Source organism: Salvelinus fontinalis, chromosome 5 (genome assembly GCF_029448725.1).
Source record: "Salvelinus fontinalis isolate EN_2023a chromosome 5, ASM2944872v1, whole genome shotgun sequence".
Taxonomy (NCBI): Eukaryota; Metazoa; Chordata; class Actinopteri; order Salmoniformes; family Salmonidae; genus Salvelinus; species Salvelinus fontinalis.
In genome coordinates this window covers 13046446-13072321 of record NC_074669.1, presented here as the reverse complement: position 1 = coordinate 13072321, position 25876 = coordinate 13046446, and the positions used below count along the sequence as shown (strand labels likewise).

Here is a 25876-nt window from a genome sequence, read left to right as displayed (position 1 = left end):
TCACAAAGAGCAAGAGGGATGGCAAGTTTATGAAAGCCTGTACAAATAGCAGACGTGAATAGTACACGGCGTACTCTCTCATTTCAGAATTTGTCATGTAGTTTACTGTCATTGCTGCTGAAACGTTGCGGCAGTAAACTAGGTCTGTAGGCTGTACATACTGTAGAATAGAGCCATAGCTCTACAACATCCGGGCATTCCTCAGCCTGCGCAGAAACGGAATGGCGGAGGTAAGTGAGCAAAAGGGCTTGGGTAGGAATGTGAGGACTAAATGATTCTGGAACAGCTCTGAGTTTGAGAGCCTCTGTCGTCCAAGACGGTAGCTATCGATGTTTACAATCGTATCAACGGGTTACAGAAGGTTGTGAATGTAATATGTGTTGATAATTAAGGAAGTAAAATGGGGGCATTTTGTCCCAGGCTCGCCTCTCCGCGTTCTTCGCATTAAAGAGCCATTCCCAATTTGCCGGATAGTGCGCTATAGAACACAATCGGAGACCACCTCGACAGTGGTGCTGAAGAAGTGGTCCAGGTGTGCTCCGTTAGTAATGCATTTGGACTGCAAACTTTGAGAGAAGTCTGAATTATTTCAGATACTCTGTCGGTGTCTTTTCGGGTGGAAACGCAATAGCCAGAACTATTTCCTTCTCTCGCGTGCCATTTGTGAGTCAGAGGAAGGAACGTTCAGCACCAAGTTACAGGAAAGCGCCCTGGTCATTGCGTCCTGAAGTGGAGTGGACCAAGCTTTTCGAAGTTATAATGGCCATAAACGTACCTGTCACTAATGTGTTGTTTGTGAGAGTATTCGCCCAAAAGAGTTTTAAGTAGACCATAGCTGTATTTGCTTGAGGTGAAAACTAACTCTTGACTGTTGGTTCATAGGTCAACTCTATTCTATTTTGACAAAAAGTCTAATTCAGTTTTTCTAATACCATTAGTTTCCACTGTTGGAGTAACTTCAACCATTCATTAATTCATGAGTGGTTGTAAGGCGACTTTGAATTACAGAACAAGTAAAAAGACTTGGAACACTTTACACAACAGCAGGTAAGCCTATAATGTATTGCCTGAAAGCCATTGTATATCAGACCGTATACCACGGGTATGACAAAACATTTATTTTTACTGTTCTAATAACGTTGGTAACCATTTTATAATAGCAATAAGGCACCTCAGGGTTTTGTGATATATGGACAATATACCACGGCTAAGGGCTGTATCCAGGCACTCGTGCATATGAACAGCCCTTAGCTGTGGTATATTGGCCATATGCCACACCCCCTCGGGCCTTATTGCTTAATTATACTGCTATAATGCATTGTAGGGCTTGTCTTAAGCATGTATGACAGGCCTTATGTTTTATTATAATCTCATAATGATCCTGACTAAATAAAAGCCATGTTGAGTTGACAATTGACTGTTTGTGCACAAATTTGTTTACATCACCGTTAGTGAGCATTTTATCCTTAGTCAAGATAATCCATCCACCTGATAGGTGTGGCATATCAAGCAGCTGATTAAACAGCATGATCATTACACAGTTTTGTCACACAACACAATGTCACAGATGTCTCAATTCTTGAGGGAGCGTGCAATTGGCATGCTGACTGCAGGAATTTTCACCAGAGCTTTTGCCAGAGAATTTAATGTTAATTTCTCAACCATAAGCCGCATCCAATGTCGTTTTAGAGAATTTGATAGTACATCCAACCAGCCTCACAACCGCAGACCATGTGTAACCACGCCAGCCCAGGACCTCCACATCTCGCTTCTTCACCTGCAGGATCGTCCGAGGGGGAGGGGTAGGGGTGTTGAGGAGAATTTCTGTCTGTAATAAAGCCCTTTTGTAGGGAAAAACTCATCTTTATTAGCTGGGCCTGGCTCCCGAGTGGGTCGACCTGGCTCCCAAGTGGGTGGGCCTATGCTCTCCACCCATGGCTGCGCCCCTGCCCAGTCATGTGAAATCCATAGATTAGGGCATTATTTATTTATTTCAAATGACTGATTTCCTTATATTTACTGTAACTAATTAGAATCTTTGAAATTGTTGCATGTTGCGTTTATATTGTTGTTCAGTATATAATGTAATGAACAGGGATCAAGCACCTACTAGTCCTCCGTGATGGTAACCCTTTGTGTGTGTGTGTGTGTTTTAGCTAGTTTGATGGGCTCTGGAGATCACAGACGCAGCCTAGTGGAGATCCTGAGGCAGGGCTATGAGGGGCCAGAGGAGGAGTCCAGGGCCCTAGTGGAGCTGCAGAAGAGCCTGGGGGCCTCACAGTCACAGGGCCGCCCAATGAAGATGGCAGCACGTCCCCAAAATGTGAGTACACCTCCTCTGGTGTGGTGTGTTGACCCATTAGGGGCAGCAGTAGGCAACCACAACTTTAGTGCTGGGCTGGGACAAAAGCCTGACCTCACTGCATCCCTCTAGACCAGGAGTGAATAATATTATTATATGTAATAGATTGTCAAATATTCCATAATGTGATGAAATAATGCAGGGCAAAGGCCGGCCCGCGACCTGATTCAATACAGCCCGCGGAATCATGCTCAGATCACATGAAGAATTTGCGATAGTAAAGTTAATTTTTAAAAATTTGTTATTCAAATTAAAAGCCCAATGAATAATCGCCTTTGTGTAATTATTTAACTCACACCGCTTGTGGGACATTTATTTTTAAGGCACGTATAAATAACAACTGCACGAGGACAGACAGTGACTGACAGGTTGACAGACATGTCACAGTTACAAATAGTAGCTACCTAGAAATTGAGCAAAAATGAGTTTTTCAAAGATAAAAAAAAGGAAAGTAGACAATGAATGTAGGGTGTTCCAGCAAGAGTGGACATTTAAATATGTATTTATTGAGGTATCAGGGAAAGCTGTGTGCTTAGTGTGCAAAGAGAGCATCGCTGTCTTGAAAGACTACAACTTCTCCTGACACTTCCAGACAAAGCATGTAGAGAAATATAGGAATATGTCTTCTGAGCAGACGGCAAGTGCATCGAAAGAGTTGCTTTCACAGTTGCAAAAGCAGCAAGGACTTTTCACAAAACTGCATTCAGCATACGACAGAATTGCGAGAGCTAGCTTTGTACTGTATACAAATACCTAGGTGTCTGGCTAGACTGTAAACTCTCCTTCCAGACTCACATTAAGCATTTCCAATCCAAAATGAAATCTACAATCGTCTTCCTATTTCATAACAAAGCATCCTTCACTCATGCTGCCAAACATACCCTCGTAAGTCTGACTATCCTACCGATCCTTGACTTCGGCGATGTAATTTACAAAATAGCCTCCAACACTCTACTCAGCAAATTGGATGCAGTCTATCACAGTGCCATCTGTTTTGTCACCAAAGCCCCATATACTACCCACCACTGCGACCTGTATCCTCTCGTTGGCTGGCCCTCGCTTCATATTCGTCGCCAAACCCACTGGCTCCAGGTCATCTATAAGTCTTTGCTAGGTAAAGCCCCGCCTTATCTCAGCTCACTGGTCACCATAGCAGCACCCACCCGTAGCACACGCTCCAGCAGGTATTTTTCACTGGTCACCCCCAAAGCCAATTCCTCCTTTGGCTGCCTTTCCTTACAGTTCTCTGCTGCCAATGACTGGAACGAATTGCAAAAATCACTGAAGCTGGAGACTCATATCTCCCTCACTAACTTTAAGCATCAAATGTCAGATCAGCTCGCAGATCATTGCACCTGTACATAGCCCATCTGTAAATAGCCCATCCAACTACCTCATCCCCATATTGTTATTTTTTTTGTTGCTCCTTTGCGCCCTAGTATCTCTACTTGCACATTCATCTTCTGCACATCCGTCACTCCAGTGTTTAATTGCTAAATTGTAATTACTTCGCCACTACGGCCTATTTATTGCCTTACCTCCCTAATCTTACCTCATTTGCACACACTGTATATAGATTTTTTCTATTGTGTTATTGACTGTTTATCCCATTTGTAACTCTGTGTTGTTTTTGTCACACTGCTTTGCTTTATCTTGGCTAGTTCACAGTTGTAAATGAGAACTTGTTCTCAACTGGCCTACCTGGTTAAATAAAGGTGAAATATATATATATTGTTTAAAAAAAATAGTCCCACAAAATTTCTAAAAATAGCAAGCCATTCGCTGAGGGCGAATTCATTAAAGAATGTTTAATTGACTGCAGCAATACTTTGCCCCGACAAGAAAGAACTGTTTAAAATGTTTCCGTGTTAAGACAAACAGTGACACGGCGTGTTGTGGACATCGCAGAGAATATGAAAAGACAAGTTGAAAGACAAGGTAAATGTGGATTTCCCTCAACTGCAAGATGAAGAATGGATGAGACAAGACTGTACCTATCAATTAGGGAGAAAAAGGGGTAAAAAATATATAATTAAACAATCAGTGTTAAGTCTGATGGGCATTGACTAGACATTGTGTCAAGAAGCAGTGCGGCTATCCTGCACATAGCAACATCAGAAACTATACCTGACTTCATATAACGGCTGTCTAAGTCGTTCTCCTCCTCAGACGAGGAGCGTTGAATGTAGACATACTGAATTTATTTGACAAGACGAACACTGACACGAACTACACTTGATAATTACAAAAATAACAAACAAACGACGTAGACTGACCTGAACATGAGAACTACATATAACGAAGAACGCACGAACAGGAAAGACTAACCAAACGAATGAAAACATGAAACAGTCCCGTGTGGTGCAACGGACACAGACACAGGAACAATCACCCACAAACAAACAGTGAGAACAGCCTACCTTAATATGGTTCTCAATCAGAGGAAACGTCAAACACCTGCCTCTAATTGAGAACCATATCAGGCAACACATTTAACCCAACATAGAAACACATAACATAGAATGCCCACCCCAACTCATGCCCTGACCAACTAAACACATACAAAAACAACAGAAAACAGGTCAGGAACGTGACAGAACCCCCCCGCAAGGTGCGAACTCCGGGCGCACCCCTAAAACTCAAGGGGAGGGTCTGGGTGGGCATCTGTCCGCGGTGGCGGCCCCGGCGCAGGACGAGGACACCACTCCACCATTGTCTTTGTCCCCCTCCTTAGCGTCCCTTGAGTGGCGACCCTCGCCCCCGACCATGGTCCAGGAACCTTCACCAAGGCCCCTCCTAAATATAGACAACTCAGGACAGAGAGGTAGCTCAGGACAGGGGGGTAGCTCAGGACAGAGGGGTAGCTCAGGACAGAGGGGTAGCTCAGGACAGAGAGGTAGCTCAGGACAGAGAGGTAGCTCAGGACAGAGAGCTAGCTCAGGACAGAAGGGTAGCTCAGGACAGAGGGGCAACTCCGGACTGAAGGACCGCTCCGGACAGAGAGGTTGCTCCGGACTAGATGCAGCTCATGACTGAAGGGCAGCTCATGACTGGAGGGCAGCTCATGACTGGAAGGCAGCTCATGACTGGAGGGCAGCTCATGACTGGAGGGCAGCTCATGACTGGAGGGCAGCTCATGACTGGAGGGCAGCTCATGACTGAAGGGCAGCTCATGACTGAAGGGCAGCTCATGACTGGAGGGCAGCTCATGACTGAAGGGAAGCTCATGACTGAAGGGAAGCTCATGACTGAAGGGCAGCTCATGACTGGAGGGCAGCTCATGACTGGAGGGCAGCTCATGACTGGAGGGCAGCTCATGACTGGCGGGCAGCTCATGACTGGAAGGCGGCTCTGGTAGCTCCTGACTGGCTGGCGGCTCTGGCAGCTCCTGACTGGCTGGCGGCTCTGGCAGCTCCTGACTGGCTGGCGGCTCTGGCAGCTTCTGACTGGCTGGCGGCTCTGGCAGCTCCTGACTGGCTGGCGGCTCTGGCAGCTCCTGACTGGCTGGCGGCTCTGGCAGCTCCTGACTGGCTGGCGGCTCTGGCAGCTCCTGACTGGCTGGCGGCTCTGGCAGCTCCTGACTGACGGACGGCTCTAATGGCTCGGGACAGATGGGCGGCTCTGAAGGCTCATGGCAGATGGATGGCTCTGCTGGCGCTGTGCAGACGGATGGCTCAGATGGCACTGGGCAGACGGATGGCTCAGATGGCGCTGGGCAGACGGATGGCTCAGACGGCGCTGGGCAGACGGATGGCTCAGACGGCGCTGGGCAGACGGATGGCTCAGATGGCGCTGGGCAGACGGATGACTCAGACGGCGCTGGGCAGACGGATGGCTCAGACGGCGCTGGGCAGACGGATGGCTCAGATGGCGCTGGGCAGACGGATGGCTCAGATGGCGCTGGGCAGGCAGGCAGCTCAGACGGTGCTGGGCAGACGAGCAGTGCAGGCAGCTCAGACGGCGCTGGGCAGATGAGCAGTGCAGGCGGCGTTGAGCAGACGAGCAGTGCAGGCGGCGTTGGGCAGACGGCCGACTCTGACCTGCTGAGGCGCACAGTAGGCCTGGTGCGTGGTGCCGTAACTGGTGGTAACGGACTGGAGACACGCACCTTAAGGCTAGTACGGGGAGCAGGAACAGGGCACACTGGTTTCTCAAAGCGCACTATAGGCCTGGTGCGTGGTGCCGGAACTGGTGGTACCGGACTGAGGGCACGCACCTCAGGGCGAGTGCGGGGAGAAGGAACAGTGCGTACAGGGCTCTGGAGACGCACAGGAGGCTTGGTGCGTGGTGCCGGAACTGGTGGTACCGGGCTGGAGACACGCACCACAGGGAGAGTGCGTGGAGGAAGAACAGGGCTCTGGAGACGCACAGGAAGCCTGGTGCGTGGTGTAAGCACTGGTGGCACTGGGCTGAGGGCACGCACCTCAAGGCGAGTGCGGGGTGCTGGAACTGGAGACCTGGTACGTGGCGCCGGCACCAGAGAGCTGGTGCATGGGGCTGCCACAGGAGAGCTGGTGCGCTGAGCTGGCACAGGACGTGCAGGGCTAGGGAGGCGCACAGGAGGCCTGGTGCGTGAGGTTGGCACGGTCTTCACCAGACGGCTAGCCCGCACCTCAGGACGAGTATGGAGAGCTGACTCAGGTGGCATCAAATCCCCGACACGCTCCGTTGGGCGGATGCCGTGCCTCATGCACCAAACCAGCAAATCCCTCATTACTCTCTCCTCCAATTTCCCCATTAAATCCTTCACAGTCTCTACCTCGCTCACCTCCAATACCGCCCTCACCGGCTCCTTACGGTGATCAGGAGGAGTTGGCTCAAGTCTCCTGACTGACCCAACTACACTCCCCGAGAGCCCCCCCCCCCAATAAATTTTTGGGTTTGACTCGCGGGCTTCCAGCCTCGTTTCGGTGCTGCCTCCTCATATCGCCGCCTCTCAGCTTTAGCTGCCTCCAGCTCTTCTTTGGGGCGGCGATATTCTCCTGGCTGTGTCCATGGACCTTTACCGTCCAATATCTCCTCCCATGTCTATGAATCCTTCGTGCGCTGTTGCTTTCTATTCCGCCGCTTGGTCCTTGGTTGGTGGGTGATTCTGTAACGGTTGTCTAAGTCGGACACAGACACAGGACACAGACACAGGTACAATCACCCACAAACAAACAGTGAGAACAGCCTACCTTAATATGGTTCTCAATCAGAGGAAACGTCAAACACCTGCCTCTAATTGAGAACCATATCAGGCAACACATTTAACCCAACATAGAAACACATAACATAGAATGCCCTGACCAACTAAACACATACAAAAACAGGTCAGGAACGTGACACTTCACTGCTCAGTTACAGTCTTGTCTCATCGCTGCAACTTGTGAGAGGTGAAGGTCGAGAGCCATGCATCCTCCGAAGCACTGCTTCTTGACACAATGCCTGCTTAACCCAGAAGCCAGCCACACCAATGTGTCGGAGGAAACACTGTACACCTGGCGACTGTGTCAGCGTGCATGCGCCCGGCCCACTATGGGTGGGACAAGGACATCCCTCCCGGCCAAACCCTCCCCTAATCCGGAAGACGCTGGGCCAATTGTGCGCCTCCCTATGGGTCTCCCGGTTGTGGTGGCTGTGACAGAGCCTGGACTCGAACCAGGTTCTCTAGTGGCACAGCTAGCACTGTGATGCAGTGCCTTAGACCATTGCGCCACTCGGGAGGCTACGTCTCACACTGATTGAGTAGTTTAAATGTAATGTTGAGCTCTCTCTCTTTCTTGAGTTTTTGTGCATACCCGTTAACAAGAGTTCTGTCCGTGGTGCTGAATGCACAGTGTACTTTTCCCTCCGTGAAGTTCATTGCATGTTTAATAATGAAAATTTCTACCAAAAGGAGAAGATGGATGTGGTTTATTTGTGTGCATGTAAAAAAAGTAAAATAAGTAGCATATCTGGACGTGATTTACAGTTGATATATCTGTCAACACAGTCATACACATGATGTATAATCCTGTAATATGATTCTGGCCCGCGATGGAAAAAATCTATTCTAATGTGGCCCCTTCTATCCAATACTTAATTGCCAAATTTACCCTTATCTCACTCTCTCGCTTTCTCTCTCTCTCCCTGTCTCTCTCTATAGGGCAGTGAGATTCCCCTGGAGGACCTGCTATCTCTGTGTGGGTATGAGGTGTCTGATCCCCTCCTGCAGCAGGACAGGGAGCCCAACGAGCTAGCAGCCAGTCTGCCTGACATGACACTGGACAAGGTGAGACCTGGGTATAACTAGACATACCTGAGACTGGAGTAATCCACAGATAAAACTGTAAACACAGCCAGGAAAGCATTGCAGAAGGGGTGAACAACTCAGGCCCTCCAGTTCCAGTCTGGCTGATTTTTGTTTTTGTTTTGTTTCTTCGTAGTACTTAATTGATTAATTTGTTAGTAAATCAAATCTAATTTTATTTGTCAAATGCTCCGAAAGCTTACGTACGACCTTAGTCAACAATGCAGAGTTTTTTAAAAAGTAAAAAAAAGTAAAATAAACTAAAGGAAAAATAGTAGCATAATAACGAGGATATATGCAAGTGGCCCGGTACCAAGTCAATGTACGGGTTGGTCGAGGTAATTGGGGTAATATGTTCATGTAGGTAGGTGTAAAGTGACTATATATAGAAAATAAATAGAGTAGCAGCAGCATGTGTGTGTGGTGTTAATATGCCTGTGTCTTTGTCCGTGTGTGTGTGTGTGTTGGAGTGTCAGTGTAGTATGTGTGGGTGTGTGGTTAGAGTCCAGTGAGTGTACATCAAGCCTGTGCAAGAGAGTCATTGCATATACAGTGCATTGAGAAGTATTCAGGATCCCCTTGACTTTTTCCACATTTTGTTGTTTCAGCCTTATTCTAAAATTGATTCAATAGTTTTTTCCCCTCTTATCAATCTTAATGACAGAGCAAAAACAGTTTTTTGCAAATGTATAAAAATTAAAAAAAACAATAGAAATATAACATTTACATAAGTATTCAGACCCTTTACTTAGTACTTTGTTGAAGCACCTTTGTCAGCGATTTCTGCCTTGAGTCTTCTTAGGTATGACGCTACAAGCTTGGCACACTTGTATTTGGGGATTTTCTCCCACTCTTCTCTGCTGATCCTCTCAAGCTCTGCCAGGTTGGATGGGGAGTGTCACTAGACAGCTATTTTCTAGTCTCTCCATAGATGTTCGATCAGGTTCAAGTCTGGCCTCAGGCTGGGCCATTCAAGGACATTCAGAGACTTGTCCCGAAGCCACTCCTGCTTTGTCTTGGCTGTGTGCTTAGAGTAGTTGTCCTGTTAGGTGAACCTTCGAGCCAGTCTGAGGTCCTGAGCGCTCTGGAGCAGATTTTCATCAAGGATCTGTCTGTACTTTGCTCTGTTCATCTTTCGCTTGATCCTGACTAGTCTCCCAGCCCGCCGAAAAACATCCACACAGAATGATGCTGCAACCACCATGCTTCACCGTAGAGATGGTGCCAGGTTTCCTCCAGACGTGACGATTGGCATTCAGGCCATAAAGTTCAATCTTGGTTTCATCAGACCAGAGAATCTTGTTTCTCATGGTGTGGGAGTCCTTTAGGTAATTTTTGCCAAAAGTCCAAGCGGGCTGTCATGTGCCTTTTACTGAGGAGTGGCTTCCGTCTGGCCGAAATACCATCACGGCCTGATTGGTGGTGTAACGGCTGTCTCTCTCCTCATCCTCGGACGAGGAGAGGAGAGAAGGATCTTCAGACCAAAATGCAGCTTGAGGGAAATAAGCCATCTTTTATTTCAAAAAAACGATGATGATGGCAACACGAAAACAAACACTTTAACAAACTTACAAAATAAGAAACGACGTAGAACGAAACCTGAACATAAACTTACATAACTGAAACGTAAACTCACGAACAGGAAACAGACGACATCGAAACGAAAACGAACAGCCAAACAGTCCTGTATGGTAAATACATGCAACGACACAGGAGACAATCACCCACAAACAAACAGTGAGAACGCCCTACCTAAATATGACTCTTAATTAGAGGAAAACGCAAACCACCTGCCTCTAATCAAGAGCCATACCAGGCAACCCAAAACCAACATAGAAACAGATAACATAGACTGCCCACCCAAAACTAACGCCCTGACCAATTACACATACAAAAACAACATAAAACTGGTCAGGACCGTTACAGGTGGAGTGCTGCAGAGATGGTTGTCCTGGAAGGTTCTTTCATCTCCACAGAGCTGGAGCTCTGTCAGAGTGACCATCGGTTTCCTGGTCACCTCCCTAACCAAGGCCCTTCTCCCCTGATTGCTCAGTTTGGCCGGTCGGCCAGCTCTAGGAAGAGTCTTGGCGGTTCCAAACTTCTTCCATTTATGAATAATGGAGGCCACTGTGTTCTTGGGGACCTTCAATGCTGCAGAAATGTTTTGTCACCCTTCCCCAGATCTGTGCCTCGACACAATCCTGTCTCTGAGCTCTATGGACAATTCCTTCGACTTCATGGCTGTGGGACCTTATATAGACAGCAGTGGCGGTCAGTGCCATTTATGATGAGGGAGGAAGATTTATTTTCATGAGCATGGCCTTATTTCTATTACAATATGTTGGATGACTGTCATTCATATTCCATTCACCCAGCTCAATGTAGCATTGATAGGTTTAGGCTACTACATGATCCTTAAATTCTCCCTATACCCATCATGAGGTTGCTACAACCTAGCCTATGAATGAAAGTTTACAATGTAGGTGCACACAGGTCCAGAGAGAAATTTGAGATGACAGACAGTGACACATTGACAGACAGTGACTTTCAATACTGCCTTGCACACTCTTGCCTGCATCTAGCTTATCTAGGTTGTATTCATTAGTCCAACAGTTGCAAACGAGAGTTTCAATTGAACAAATTATTTTTTATCCCTGTTTCGATTGCTTCCGTTTAAGAAACGTTTTTCAACAGAATCGGTGGAATGAATACACCCCTGATCACGCATAAACACAGTTCACGTTCATAGCATTGTTATTCCTTCTCGCCTCTATGCACTCCCCTCCTCTCACCTTTTCCCTTCGTTTGTGGACTTCAATGAACAACACATCAGCTGTATGTGACCAGGCTAAAAAAAACTTTACAAGGCTAAAAAAAAACTTTCCAAGCCAAACCATCTACATTGTTGTCCTCATATTAGCTAATCATGCAGTAATGTTACAGTGTATAGTCAGTAAGCAGTTACACCAGCGGGCCCCAGTGGCAATAAATTAATAAAACCAAAAGCTTACCTTGACTTGGAGGAGTTCCAGTGTTGTGTTGGATAGTCATAGCCAGCTAGCTAACATAGCATCCCTCTGTTTGAGCCAGGTGTTTGAGTAGCTAAACTAGCCAGCTGCATTTGCTAGCTAAGTAAGTGAAACTGAAAGTGAAGAAAAATGACACACGCTCTCTCCCTCTCTCTCTCTCTCTCTCTCTCTCTCTCTCTCTCTCTCTCTCTCTCTCTCTCTCTCTCTCTCTCTCTCTCTCTCTCTCTCTCTCTCTCTCTCTCTCTCTCTCTTTCTCTTGCTTCTCCTTCATTTTTTAAGAAATGTATTTGTTGAAAACTGTTCAACTATTGTCTTTCTCTCGCTTTGAGTCAACTACTCACCTCTTCATGTTATGCACTGCAGTGCTAGCCAGCTGTAGCTAATGCTTTCAGTACTAGATTCATTCTCTGATCCTTTGATTGGGTGGACAACATGTCAGTTCATTGCTGCAAGAGCTCTGATAGGTTGGAGGAAGTCCTCCGGAAGTTGTCATAATTTACTGTGTAAGTCTATGGAAGGGGGTGAGAACCAAGTGCCTCCTAGTTTTTATATTGAAGTCAATGTACCATGACCAGCCTTTCAAAGCATGTCATGGCTACAGATGTAAGTGCTACGGGGCGATAGTCATTTAGGCAGGTTACCTTGGCGTTTTTGGGCACATGGACTATGGTTGTTTGCTTGAAACATGTAGATATTACGGACTGGGTCAGGGAGAGGTTAAAAATGTCAGTGAAGACACTTGCCAGCTGGTCAGTGCATGCTCTGAGTATGCGTCCTGGTAATCATTCTTGCTCTGCGGCCTTTTCGTTGTATCCAATCGCTAGTAATTACTACCTTGTCTCATCGCTACAACTCCCGTACGGGCTCGGGAGAGACGAAGGTCGAAAGCCATGCGTCCTCCGAAGCACAACCCAACCAGCCGTACTGCTTCTTAACACAGCGCGCCTCCAACCCGGAAGCCAGCCGCACCAATGTGTCGGAGGAAACACCGTGTACCTGGCCCCCTTGGTTGGCGCGCACTGCGCCCGGCCCGCCACAGGAGTCGCTGGAGCGCGATGAGACAAGGATATCCCTACCGGCCAAACCCTCCCTACCCCGGACGACGCTATGCCAATTGTGCGTCGCCCCACGGACCTCCCGGTCGCGGCCGGCTGCGACAGAGCCTGGGCGCGAACCCAGAGACTCTGGTGGCGCAGTTAGCACTGCGATGCAGTGCCCTAGACCACTGCGCCACCCGGGAGGCCCCGGCCTTGTGAATGTTAACCTGTTTAAAGGTCTTACTCACATCGGCTATGGAGAGCATGATCACACAGTCAGTGCTCTCATGCATGGTTCATTTAGCTATTCTGGTAGGCTCGCGTCACTGGACGGTTCGTGGCTGGGTTTCCATTTGTAATCCGTGATAGTTTGCTAGCCCTGCCATATCCGACAAGCATTAGAGCTGTTGTAGGAGGATTCGATCTTAGTCATGTATTGAAGCTTTGCCTGTTTGATGGTTCGTCGTAGGGCGTAGCGGGATTTTGCCTGGAATCCATGGCTTCTGGTTTGGATATGTACGCACGGTCACTGTGGGGATGATGTCCTCGATGCACGGATGTGGTATAATTGGTTATTGGTGCACCCACCTGGTTTTCCAAGCAGAAATCAATCACTAGTTAAAAGGCAAGAAGGAAAACCAGCATAGAGTACACTGTGATTGTCGAGGTGCTATGCAGTTCTGCATTCAAGAGCATTATAGGATACTTGTTCAGGCATTGACATGATGTCTATTGATTTTTGTATGAGTAATTATGATTTGGCCCTTAAGGAATTGAGTTAAGATGGGCTCTTGATGCCCTGTCTAGTCTACAAACACTCAGAAAACATGAAAAATACTAAATCATGTTTATGTATCATAAATTCCATTAAAGAGTGTGATGCTTAGAGAAGGTAGTGAACTATTCCATTGAGACAGTAATGGACTGTTCCATTCTTCCAGGACCAGATTGCTAAAGATCTGTTCTCAGGAGAGGATGAAGAGGAGTCATCAGCTGATGACCTCACTCTCTCTGTCACCTCCCATTCCTCTGACCTCCTCTTCCGCCGCCACCTAAGAGGTATGACCAATAATGTCATATAGAGTATTAGGGCTGTGACGATACCAGTATTGCAATATCTTTTTCAATGGCAAAAATGAAAAGCACCTGTATTGAAAGCACCTGCTTTCAATATACTTTGTATCCCTCATTTACTCAAGTGTTTCCTTTATTTTGGCAGTTACCTTTATATAATGGGTATGACACACTTCTACTTTTGGAGCACAGCTACCACTTCCCACCCACCCAGCTCACCACTCAGGAGAATCCCCTTCTTATCATATCACATCAATATATTTTTTTAATGGCCTGAGGGCCCCTTTATGCCAAAACTAATTTGTTGTACCTTGAAGTTGTTAACTGGTGGTGTTATGAGAATGCTACATATTGATGTAATAAATGTTCCCATGTGCCAGCCCATTCCATGGCAGATGGAGACAAAGGCACCTTCGGCAGCTCCTCAGAAGATGTCTCAGATGATGATGACGACAACACCTCCATTCCATCCAATGATGAACGCAAGGTGAGACACTGGGGCCTACTGAACAGAGCTCAAATATTCTGCAATTACTATTTAGGGAAATATAACAACCTGTTTTCTGTAGTGCCTTGACTGACACTGTGGTTGTTATTTTTCCAGGACATCATGGTGGGCTCAATGTACCAAGCCAAAATCCCTCTTCTCAGCCCATACTCATACCAGGAGAGAGGTAACCCCCAATTGACCCTTTCAGAATCAGTGTACATTTTGGATTAGTGTGTTGACACTTTGCCTCAGTCTCACACACATCCTTATACCTGTGTCTCTATCACTATCTCTCCATCTCCTGTTCCCAGTCTATGATAATGAGGACCAGCTCCTGTGGACCCCAGACATGTTGCCAGGCCAGGCTGTAAAGGAGTTCCTGCTAAGTGCCCAGAGACGGGGAGGCCAGGACGGGGCTGTAGACACCCTCATCAACGGGGACATAATCAAAGACAATGAACAAGTAATGTAGTGGGTTGGGTCATTTACTTTATGTTCGTATTCTTATCTTTTATTACAGTTGAAGTCGGAAGTTTACATCCAAAAATAATCCCTGTCTTAGGTCAGTTAGGATCACCACTTTATTTTAGAATGTGAAATGTCAGAATAATAGTAGAGAGAATGATTTATTTTAGCTTTTATTTCTTTCATCACATTCGCAGTGGGTCAGAAGATTACATACACTCAATTAGTATTTGGTAGCATTGCCTTTCAATTGTTTAACTTGGGTCAAACGGTTTGGGTAGCCTTCCACAAGCCTCCCACAATAAGTTGGGTGAATTTTGGCCCATTCCTCCTGACAGAGCTGGTGTAACTGAGTCAGGTTTGTAGGCCCCTTGCTCGCACACACTTTTTCAGTTCTGCCCACAAATGTTCTATAGGATTGAGGTCAAGGCTTTGGGGTGGCCACTCCAATTCATTGACATTGTAGTCCTTGCCACAACTTTGGAAGTATGCTTGGGGTCATTGTCCATTTGGGGTCATTGTCATTGTCCATTTGGAAGACCCACCCGGTTGGAATGGTTTTCTTCGGTTTGCAAGCCTCCCCCTTTTTCCTCCAAACATAACGATGGTCATTATGGCCAAACAGTTCTATTTTTGTTTCATCAGACCAGAGGACATTTCTCCAAAAAGTACGATCTTTGTCCCCATGTGCAGTTGCAAACCGTAGTCTGGCTTTTTTTATGGCGGTTTTGGAGCAGTGGCTTCTTCCTTGCTGAGCGGCCTTTCAGGTTATGTCGAGATAGGACTCGTTTTATTGTGGATATAGATACTTTTTCCTCCAGCATCTTCACAAGATTCTTTGCTGTTGTTCTGGGATTGATTTGCACTTTTCACACCAAAGTACGTTCATCTCTAGGAGACAGAACGCGTCTCCTTCCTGAGCGGTATGACGGCCGCGTGGTCCCATGGTGTTTATACTTGCGTACTATTGTTTGTAAAGATGAATGTGGTACCTTCAGGCGTTTGGAAATTGCTCCCAAGGATGAACCAGACTTGTGGAGGTCTGCAATTTTTTTGTGAGGTCTTGGCTGATTTCTTTGGATTTTTCCATGATGTTAAGCAAAGAGGCACTAAGTTTGAAGGTAGGCCTTGAAATACAGGTACACCTCCAATTGACTCAAATGATGTCAATTAGCCTATCAGAAGCTTCTAAAGCCATGGCATAATTTTCTGGAATTTTCCAAGCTGTTTAAAGGCACAGTCAACATAGTGTATGTAAACTTCTGACCCACTGGAATTGTGATACAGTGAATTACAAATGAAGTAATCTGTCTGTAAACAATTGTTGGGAAAATTACTTGTTTCATGCACAAAGTAGATGTCCTAACCGACTTGCCAAAACTATAGTTTATTAACAAAACATTTGTGGAGTGGTTGAAAAAGGAGTTTTAATGACTCCATCCTAAGTGTATGTAAACTTCCGACTTCAACTGTATTTCTTATTGTTGCATTGTCGAGGAGGAACCTGCAAGTAATCATTTAGTTGGATGGTGTATACCATATGTATCTTGTACATACGATTGATTAAACTTGAAACTGTGTCGTAAAGCACAAACAGAGTGGGACTTAGTAGGGCTGGATCGTCATATGTAAATCTATTAACTTTGTTTGCATGTCGAGTGATTTCTGCACAGTTCATACTCTATTTGAGGTCACAGACTTCTGTCACAACTGTTTGCTTTCTTTTCTCTTTCTTTCCGTCTCTCAGGCTCTGTATGAGCTGGTGAAATGCAGCTTTAATGCAGAGGAGGCACTGAGACGAATGCGCTTTAATGTGAAAGTATTCAGCGGTAAGACCGTCCACGACACATTTATTACTGCTATATAGTAGGTAATATGTCATCTTACTCGTGACAACAACTCTTTTTGATTTAATTAGGATCTCTTATAGTCCTCATTTGGACTAATCTTTCAAGAGTCTATTAGCTCATATAAATGACTCATTAACGGCACCAAATTATTATTCAAATTTCTATATTTTTGGTATTTTTCCCTTTTTCCCCAATTTCGTGATATAGAATTGCGATCCAATCACGACCTTGTCTCATTGCCGCACACTCAATGGGCTCGGGAGAGGCAAAGGTCGATTCATGCGGCCTCCGATAACATTGCCCACCAAACAGCGCTTCTTAACACCCGCCCGCTTAACCCGGAAGCCAGCTGCACCAATGTGTCGGAGGAAACACTGTTCAATTGACGACCGAAGTCAGCCTGCAGGCGCCCGGCCCGCCACAAGGAGTCACTAGAGCGCGATGAGCCAAGTAAACCCTCCCCTAACCCGGACGACGCTGGGCCAATTGTGCGCCTCCCTATGGGACTCCCGGTCACGGCCGGTTGTGACCGCCTGGGATCGAACCCAGGTCTGTAGTGACAGCTCAAGCACCGTGATGCAGTGCCTTAGACCGCGTGAGGCCGGCATCTAATTATTCATTGGAATTTCATATTTGAGGACAGACATTAAAGCAACCACCATCCCTGTAGTCTTCTTAAGCAATAAGGCCTGAGTGGGTGTGGTATATAACCAATGTACCACGGCTAAAGCTGTTCTTATGCACGGCACAACGTGGAGTGCCTGGATACAGCCCTTAGCCGTGGTTTATTGGCCATATATCACAAACCCCAGAGGTGCCTTATTGCTGTTATCAACTGGTTACCAACGTAATTAGAGCAGTACAAATAAATGTTTTGTCATACCCGTGGTATACGGTCTGATATACCACGGCTGTCAGCCAATCAGCATCTAGGGCTCAAACTACCCAGTTTCTAAAAGTCAATAACCACCCCTGTGTGTTAATTCTCTACAGCTGTTTAGTCTCTGAATGATGCTAGTATTCTAAATTTCAGAGCATTAAAAATAAACATTTTGTGTAGGACCGTGGAATTTCTTTGGTTTCTTTGGAGCTTAATCTTTGCTTTCCCTTAGAAATTCAATTATTTGATAGACCCACCACGATCCCATGTTACCAACACCTTAAAAATACACTTATATATTGGCCTAGGTCAAATATTTCAGCTAAATCCCAGGGCTTGTAATCGTATTCATATCAGCAGTTCTACTCTGAAAACCTTTTTGAATCTGTCATCTAGTGCTGGGACAACACCAGTATCGCGATACTCGTTAGTGTCATGGCAAGAAATCAAAACACGAAGCGGGTGTAACTTCTTTAGGAAAACAGCCCTAATGTTGGAAACAAACATCATTATGTTGTCATCCAGAATCACATGAATTTATATTCCAATTTATAGCACATAATATTTTACATACAGCAGGTTTTTAAAGGACCAAATAGTTAGTTCTGCTTCGTTATTGCGATACTAGTATTGTCCTAGCCCTACTGTCATCTTGACTAACGCTACAAATAGTTTTTGATCCTGCATTTCTGCCGCACACATCCAAGCTGGGAGTGTAGTAAAGCCCTGCTTGGGCATTCATTGTAAGTCCGAGCCTGTTAGTAAATCCATTAGCTGCTCTTCTCTGTCTGTCACACGCTCCCTGCACGCAGATCGCTCTGCTCATGGCTCTCTGAGTCTGTGAGTATCCATAGCAATGGCTCAGCCTGGGCTGCTCTGCTCAATGAAGAGTCATGAGAGAGCAGTTTGCAGTTACCCACTTTTCGTCACTCTAAACTCAGACAACTTAAGGAACATTTATTATTTTCTGTTAAATAATGTCTCCTGTTTTATATTTGACGAGGTTGAAGCACTTCTGACACCATGTTATGATCTTAGTCTGATATGACTGTACTGCGTAGCAGAGCACAAGTAAATGTCTCAGCTTCAAAATGTTAGTGATCAATTTAGTGATATGCGAGCCCTGCCCATACCCTAGTTATCGATGAAAAAACAGCCCCTACCTGGCCTTTAACCCAATGTGTAATGTCGGGGGTCGGGTAGCAGAGCTCTAGAGTGTAGGTTAAAATGTAGCCTATTGTGCCCTCTCCAGTGTAGGCTGACAAATCTACCAACTTACGTTTGTTGCCTATGTTTTAGGCTTAATGCGGGTTTGATTCATTGGCTTGCGGTATTATAATATACACTATATATGCAAAAGTATGTGGACACCCATTCAAATTAGTGGATTTGGCTATTTCAGCCACACCCGTTGCTGACAGGTGTATAAAATCGAGCACACAGCCATGCAATATCCATAGACAAACATTAGCCGTAGAATGTCCTCACTGAAGACCTCAGTCACTTTCAACGTGCCACTGTCATAGGATGCCACCTTTCCAACAAGTCAGTTCCTCAAATTTCTGCCCTGCTAGAGCTGCCGCGGTCAACTGTAAGTGCTGTTTTTGTGAAGTGGAAATGTCCAGGAGCAACAACGGCTCAGCGGCGAAGTGGTATGCCACACATGCGCACAGAACGGGACCGCAGAGTGCTAAAGAGCCTACCGCGTAAAAATTATTTGTCCTCGGTTGCAACACACTACCGAGTTCCAAACTACCTCTGTAAGCATGAAATGAAATGGGTTTCCATGGCCGAGCAGCTGCACACAAGCCTAAGATCACCATGTGCAATGCCCAGCGTCGGCTGGAGTGGTGTAAAGCTCGCCGTCATTGGACTCTGGAGCGGTGGAAACACAAACAGCCCCAATGCATAGTGCCAATTGTAAAGTTTGGTGGAGGAGGAATAATGGTCTGGGGCTGTTTTTCATTTTTCATGGTTCGGGCTAGGCCCCTTAGTTCCAGTGAAGGGAAAACTTAATGCTACAGCATACAATGACATTCTAGATGCTTCTGTGCTTCCAACTTTGTGGTAACAGTTTGGGGAAGGCCCTTTCCTGTTTCAGCATGACAATCCCCCTGTGCACAAAGTGAGGTCCATACAGAAATGGTTTGTCAAGATCGGTGTGGAAGGACTTGACTGGCCTTCACAGTATCCTGACCTCAACCCAATCGAACACTTTTGTAATGAATTGGAACGCCGACTGTAAGCCAGGCCTCATCGCCCAGCATCAGTGCCCAACCTCACTAATGCTCTTGTGGCTGAATGGAAGCAATGTTCTAACATCTAGTGCAAAGCCTTCCCAGAAGAGTGGAGGCTGTTATAGCAGCAAAGGGGGGACCAACTCTATGTTAATGCCCATGATTTTGGAATGAGATGTTCGACGAGCAGGTGTTCATATACTTTTGGTAATTTAGTGTAGCTAGATAATGGAAATCAAGCAGTCAGAGGAGTTTATTCGATTTTTTTATTTTTATTTAACCTTTATTTAACTAGACATGTCAGTTACAATGACGGCCTACCCCGGCCAAACCCGGACGACGCGGGGCCAGTTGTGCGCCGCCCCATTGCGGTGGTCTACGGGTGAATGGTGAATGGATTAATAGTAATCATCTTGACGTGGTTAGCTCCTGTAATATGACTCCAAAACAATTCATTTAATTCTATTCAGAGACAACTGCTGTTGTCTTCTGTGCAGAGGAGCTGTGTGCTTGGAGCGAGGAGGAATGTCGAAACTTTGAACATGGCTATCGAGTTCATGGGAAGAACTTCCACCTCATTCAGGCCAATAAGGTGAGCAGCACAGAAACTACCAACGTCAGGTTTGGGGCGAAGCTGATTTTCTACAAAATTGGAATTCTCTTTTTTTAAGTAATGGCCAAGACTGGCATAGCCTGAGGCGTGCCTGTGCAAACCTGCTTGTCTCCATTGATCAGACAAGAAATTCACTGATTCATACCATAGCAAACAGTAAACCACACTGTGTTTATATGTCAGGTACGCACGCGTTCGGTGGGTGAGTGTGTGGAGTATTACTACATGTGGAAGAAGTCTGATCGCCACGAGTACTTCACCCAGCAGACCACTAAGCTGGGCCGCAAGAAGTACAGTCTGCAGTCAGGGAGCATGTGAGTAGCACTGCAGATATGACCATGTCTAGACCTGAGAGTCAAGCCCCATTTCAATGCCAGCTGAGTTGGCAAATACTACCATCAAGTTGAGTAAAGTTTAGAATTGCAGGCACTACTATGACACTACCATCAAGTTGTTGTTGTCATGATTGTCTACTTAGCCTGGCATCATTCCCAGAATAATAGCTTATTTAAATAGAGCACAGGAAAAGGAAATCCAGACACAGCGGACACATTTTAATACCAGGTGTAGACGCACTGTACAGTGATGGGAATGTAATAGGATCATCTTGATCGGAATAAATAACAGATGTAGACAAGCAGAAGTAGCGTATCTCAATATAACATCCCCATTGTCATTGTTTTCAGACTAGAGAGGTTTGATATGTTTAGCTGATATCATGCTGGGAGTTCTGGGTCGTGTTCAGTACTCATAACAATAACAAAATGGTTTGAATCTGAGAATGGAATTTAGTTTTCTTCTTGGACAAGTTCAGGTGTAGTTGGAACGGTTTTTCCTTCACAAGCCGTTTCCTTCTGTTTCGTGTTTTCCAGGGAGGATGGAGAGCAGGATGGAGAGGTTGGGGAGATGGAGGGGTGCTCCCAGATTCAGCCCCCCTCACATCCACCAGTCATAGACCTGGACAAGCAAGGTAACCCCTTCCCTGGTTACCCCATAGCCCCAGCCCTGGACCCTGCCCTTAGCCTTAGCTCCTTCTCTAGCCCCAGTCCTATACCACAGCCCTGGCCTTGATCCCTGCCCCAGAGCATTCAAGTTTCAGAGTTTATTCGCCATGTGCACAGGATACAAAAGGTGTACAGTACAGTGAAGTTCTTACCTTGAGAGCTCTTTCCCAACAATGCAGTGATGATAATAGAGAGAAAAATAGAACAATTTTTTTTTTTTAAACATGTTTGTAAAATGAAACCAACACGCCACAAACACTACAGCTTGTTTTAAGACTGAGGTCATAAGAGTTGGCTGGATCCATAATAGTCATACATGCCATCCACCCTCTCACCATTTCATATCCACCCTCTCACCATTTCATATCCACCCTCTCACCATTTCATATCCACCCTCTCACCATTTCATATCCACCCTCTCACCATTTCATATCCACCCCACTCTGTCTTATTATTATTTGTCTTGATTACATTGTTTGCCTCAATTTGATGTGTTGTATTCATGAAATATGATTTGAAGCATTTTGATGTCATGTTTTATCCCACCGGTGTGCATCTGTGTTTTCCCATTGGTTTGTGTGTTTGCCTGTGGTGTTTCTACCTTTGTTGGCCTGGCGTTCCAGAGGAGGAGGGCCGTCCACGTCGCAGACGAACACCCCGCTTTCTCTTAAAGCCCTGAGCTCACTGCACACAGGCCACTCTAACCAGGCAGGGCTACAAGGTAAAGAATCTAACCAGATGGGGCCACTAGGTAAAAACTCTTACCAGATGGGGCCACCAGGTAAAGAATCTAACCAGGCAGGGCCACCAGGTAAAGACTCTAACCAGGCAGGGCCACCAGGTAAAGACTCTAACCAGGCAGGGCCACCAGGTAAAGACTAACCAGGCAGGGCCACCAGGTGAAGGTTGACCAGGCCGAGCCACCAGGTAAAGACTCAAACTGTGCCTGACCTACCTAGCACATACTAACCCCACTGGAGTCTTGGGTGCACAGTGTTTAATAGGCAGTCAGATTCAACCAGTTCACACAAAATGTTGTCTATTTCCTGTAAGGGTGAGAGAGAAAAATATACAGTATCACAGAAACCACTCACTTACAGTGCCTTCAAAACATCCTCATGCTCATCCAATTTCTGCTGTTGCTGTTTTTGCTGATTGAAAATATGAAGCCAAACAAGTTTCATGAGGTCAGGTATTCATGAGGTCAGAACTAGAGCAGGCGCAGCGGTTTAAGTGGCGCAGCGGTTTAAGGCACTGCATCTCAGTGCAAGATGCGTCACTGCAGTCCCTGGTTCAAATCCAGGCTGCATCACATCCGGCCATGATTGCGAGTCCCATAGGGCGGCGCACAGTTAGCCCAGTGTCATCCGGGTTTGGCTGGGGTAGACTGTCATTGTAAATAAATAAGAAATAACAAGTCCATTCTTAACAGACTTGCCTGGTTAAATACCAAATACAGGCATTATGCTTCTTAGGCCAGGAAGTTGCAGGAAATCTACCAAAACATAGTTAAAAGTCATGAAAAGTCTCATTGGAGGGTTAGATTTTTAAGTTTTGTTTTGGCTTCCTCACAATAATTTAACCTAAAATATTTTATTAATATTTTATTTAAATAATTTTATTAATTCTAATTCTTTAACCGATCAAATAAAAAGTTTTTTGTCACATGCGCCAAATACAACAAGTGTAGACTTTACCTTGAAGTGCTTACCATCTTACCATGTTCACCAGCTTTGTTATATTGTACTTTGAGTCTGAAACCATTACATTTTGTAAAGAGCTGATTGTCCCTTGTAGCTCAGTTGATAGAGCAGGTTGTGGGTTCAATTCCCATGGGGGACCAGTATGAAGAAACTATGAAAATGTGTGCACTCACTACTGTAAGTTGCTCTGGATAAGAGCGTCTGCTAAATGACTAAAATGTAATTGTAATTTTAACCAGGTTTCCATCCAACCCTTTAATGCTAATGAATTACCTGTTGCAAAAATAATCAAGACAGGCCTCATGGAAACAGAAAAATTGTCGGTCGAATTTCCTTATGTCGACAAAAGAAAATACGCTGTACATTTGGTCATGTAGTGTATTTCATTTTCAAGAAATATGCAAAAATTTCTAAAAACATGTTTTTACTTTGTCATTATGTGGTATTGTGTCTAGATGGTTGAGGATTTTTTTTAATGAAGTTCATAATTTATTTAATCTCCCTATTAACTGATTTTCCACGTTGTGATGGTAGTACAACGTAACATTTGCGCATAAATGCATTTCCACCGCAATTGTCGCATAATCTATTTCACAGACAAACATATTATCCACCCTTGTCTAGCGTATTTTGTTTTGTCGACATTGGGAAATTTTACACAGCAAATGTGCTGTTTCCATCAGGCTGGCCAAGAGTTTTTTTTTAATGCGTCAGGTAATTAATCAGCATGAAATGGTTGGATGGAAACCTGTTAGTGCCACATATTGTTACCATTGAGGTATACCATTGCTTGTTCGAGTCTCTCTAGTAATTCTTCTCTGTTTGTCTAGATGCTGAGATGGGGATGGAGGTGTTGGAGCTGTGTGGCGCTCCTTGCCCCAGCCCACTGAGGGAGCAGTTGTTCAGCCACTTCTCTCCACTCCCCCCTCTGGAGGACCTGCAGCAGGAGCCCTCTCTGAACTGTTCCAGCCCGGGCCACTGTCCCACCTCGCCCCCTGCCCAGCTCCACCTCTCCTCACTGCCCTGCTGCAGCTCCCCGTGCCCCCCAGCAGAGCCTCCTCTCCTGGGTTCTGGTTTCTACCAGCTGCAGCTGGGGCCTTTCCTTCCAGATGGCCTGTCCATGGGGCCAGAGGATGGGGACTCCCAAGGGTTGCAGGTAGACTTCTCCATGCCCTCCATCCCCCAGACCTCACCCGCCATTGCCCCCTCAGTTTCCGTCACTTCTGACTTTGGGGCCATCAGCAGTTACCTGTGTCCCTCAGCCCTGTGCCCCCCTCCCGTCCAGCACCCCCGCTCTCTCACACAGTAAGGGGAGGAAGAAGGGTGTCTTTACTCTGGAGAACATTGTCTGTACTTCTAATTATTGCCTGTTGAAGTAAACTTGGACCAGAGCTTACTCATGTGTTGGTGTGAAACTCCCCAGGAGAGAAACTATGTTTTTACGGGGAGATGGGCATACCTGTATCATAGTGTTTACTAGGGGGGCTCCCACTGCACATAAGCACAATGGCTTACCTACCTGTCTGTTCTGGAAAGCCTGTCGTTCTACAGGGATTTTCCCAGTTCTTAGAGAATTCTTAGGTAATGTTGGTACTGGAAAAGCGGGTGGGCTTGATGATAGCTCCAAGGCCAAAGCAATTATCCTGATGTTCTTTGCAGTGGCCTCCTCTTCCAGAGCAGAACTAGAGACAGATGTAACATCCCTCACTGATTTCCCAACATTTACTGGGAACAATGAGCAGCAGACAGACATGCATGACCTGGATGCCATATTATAGCAGTATGTCCACAAGAGATGTTCTCCCTCTATTAGATCTGATAAGGCTGTTTCTATGAGCAGTGTTCATTCTGCACTTGTATGACTCTTCACCACTCTGACTGTGGACCTCTTAGGTAGGATCAGCCTCCCTGGTTCACTGTGGTTCCACCTCTCTTGAACATCCACAACTGAAACGGAAGGTTTTGTATACAGTCTGTTTAAAAGGAAAGATCTGTTTAAGAATACCATGAAACAATGCTTTTGAGATTGTCACAATGTTTTTATTTTCTTGTTCCTTGTTCAGAAATGTCTTGGAAGGTTTGCAATAAGAAACCAGAGTTTGCGATGGGAGTACTTTTGTGTTCTTTCTAGTTTATGTTGACATTTGAAAGGTCTTGTACAGAACCAAACTCTCACAATTGCCTGACAACCATGGTAGGCACGTTAGCCTGTGTTTTGCGCATTATTGTAAATGTTACTGTAGCTAAGTCACTGAATACACAGTTACTCAGGTTTTGTAGCCTCTGGCTTCTTCTATGTATCTCAACTCCTGTTGTGTGATTAAGTGTTGGATATTACGCTGAATCACACATGCAACCTTGGGGGTAACAGTCATTGACAAAGCCCAATGGCATTGAAGGACATCAACCCAAAACGTGTGTGTTCAGAAGGATGCAATATTAAGAATGTTGCAGATGGAGAATGTGATATATAGTTAGCTATACAGTCCCCAGGTTTCAGTGATGCTCTACAGTATCCTGCCACTAGAGGATCTCGGCTGTCACATAGTCTGAAGAGCCTGCCTGCTTCACAACCCCTGCTCAGGTGGGCCCGGAGAGAATACGTCCCTTGTGCTCTCTGCCCTGGCAGCAGGAAAACTCCATATCTTTATTTATTTTTATAGGTTGGGTCATCCTCTACTCCCTGCTCTGACCTAAGCTGTTCTAGATCTGTGTTTTCTTCAACCGTTTACAGGAGGTTCTGGATGTTGACTATCGGGGCATTTATATCGTACTTCTTCTGTTTATGTTGGTTTGTAATTATAATTATTATATTTTGTAAAAAACAAAACCTATTAAAAATACACATGTTGACAATGAAA

General features: G+C 45.7%; 1 protein-coding gene across 3 annotated transcripts; it reads left to right on the top strand.

The window, feature by feature from the left end:
- On the top strand, positions 1–25876 carry LOC129855143 (mesoderm induction early response protein 2-like). Of its 3 annotated transcripts, none has more exons than XM_055922503.1 (12): positions 1–230; positions 2157–2323; positions 8490–8615; positions 13641–13758; positions 14154–14260; positions 14378–14447; positions 14575–14726; positions 16476–16557; positions 20166–20287; positions 20492–20622; positions 21181–21278; positions 23846–25876. In XM_055922503.1, exons 2-12 carry the CDS (start codon positions 2165–2167, stop codon positions 24322–24324), a joined length of 1644 nt encoding a protein of 547 aa, XP_055778478.1. In that variant the 5' UTR covers positions 1–230; positions 2157–2164; the 3' UTR covers positions 24325–25876. The 3 variants fall into 3 exon arrangements, with proteins under 3 accessions (XP_055778478.1, XP_055778481.1, XP_055778477.1); XM_055922506.1 differs by lacking the exon at positions 1–230 and adding an exon at positions 237–1047; XM_055922502.1 differs by lacking the exon at positions 1–230 and adding an exon at positions 237–1802 and having other exon boundaries at positions 20193–20287.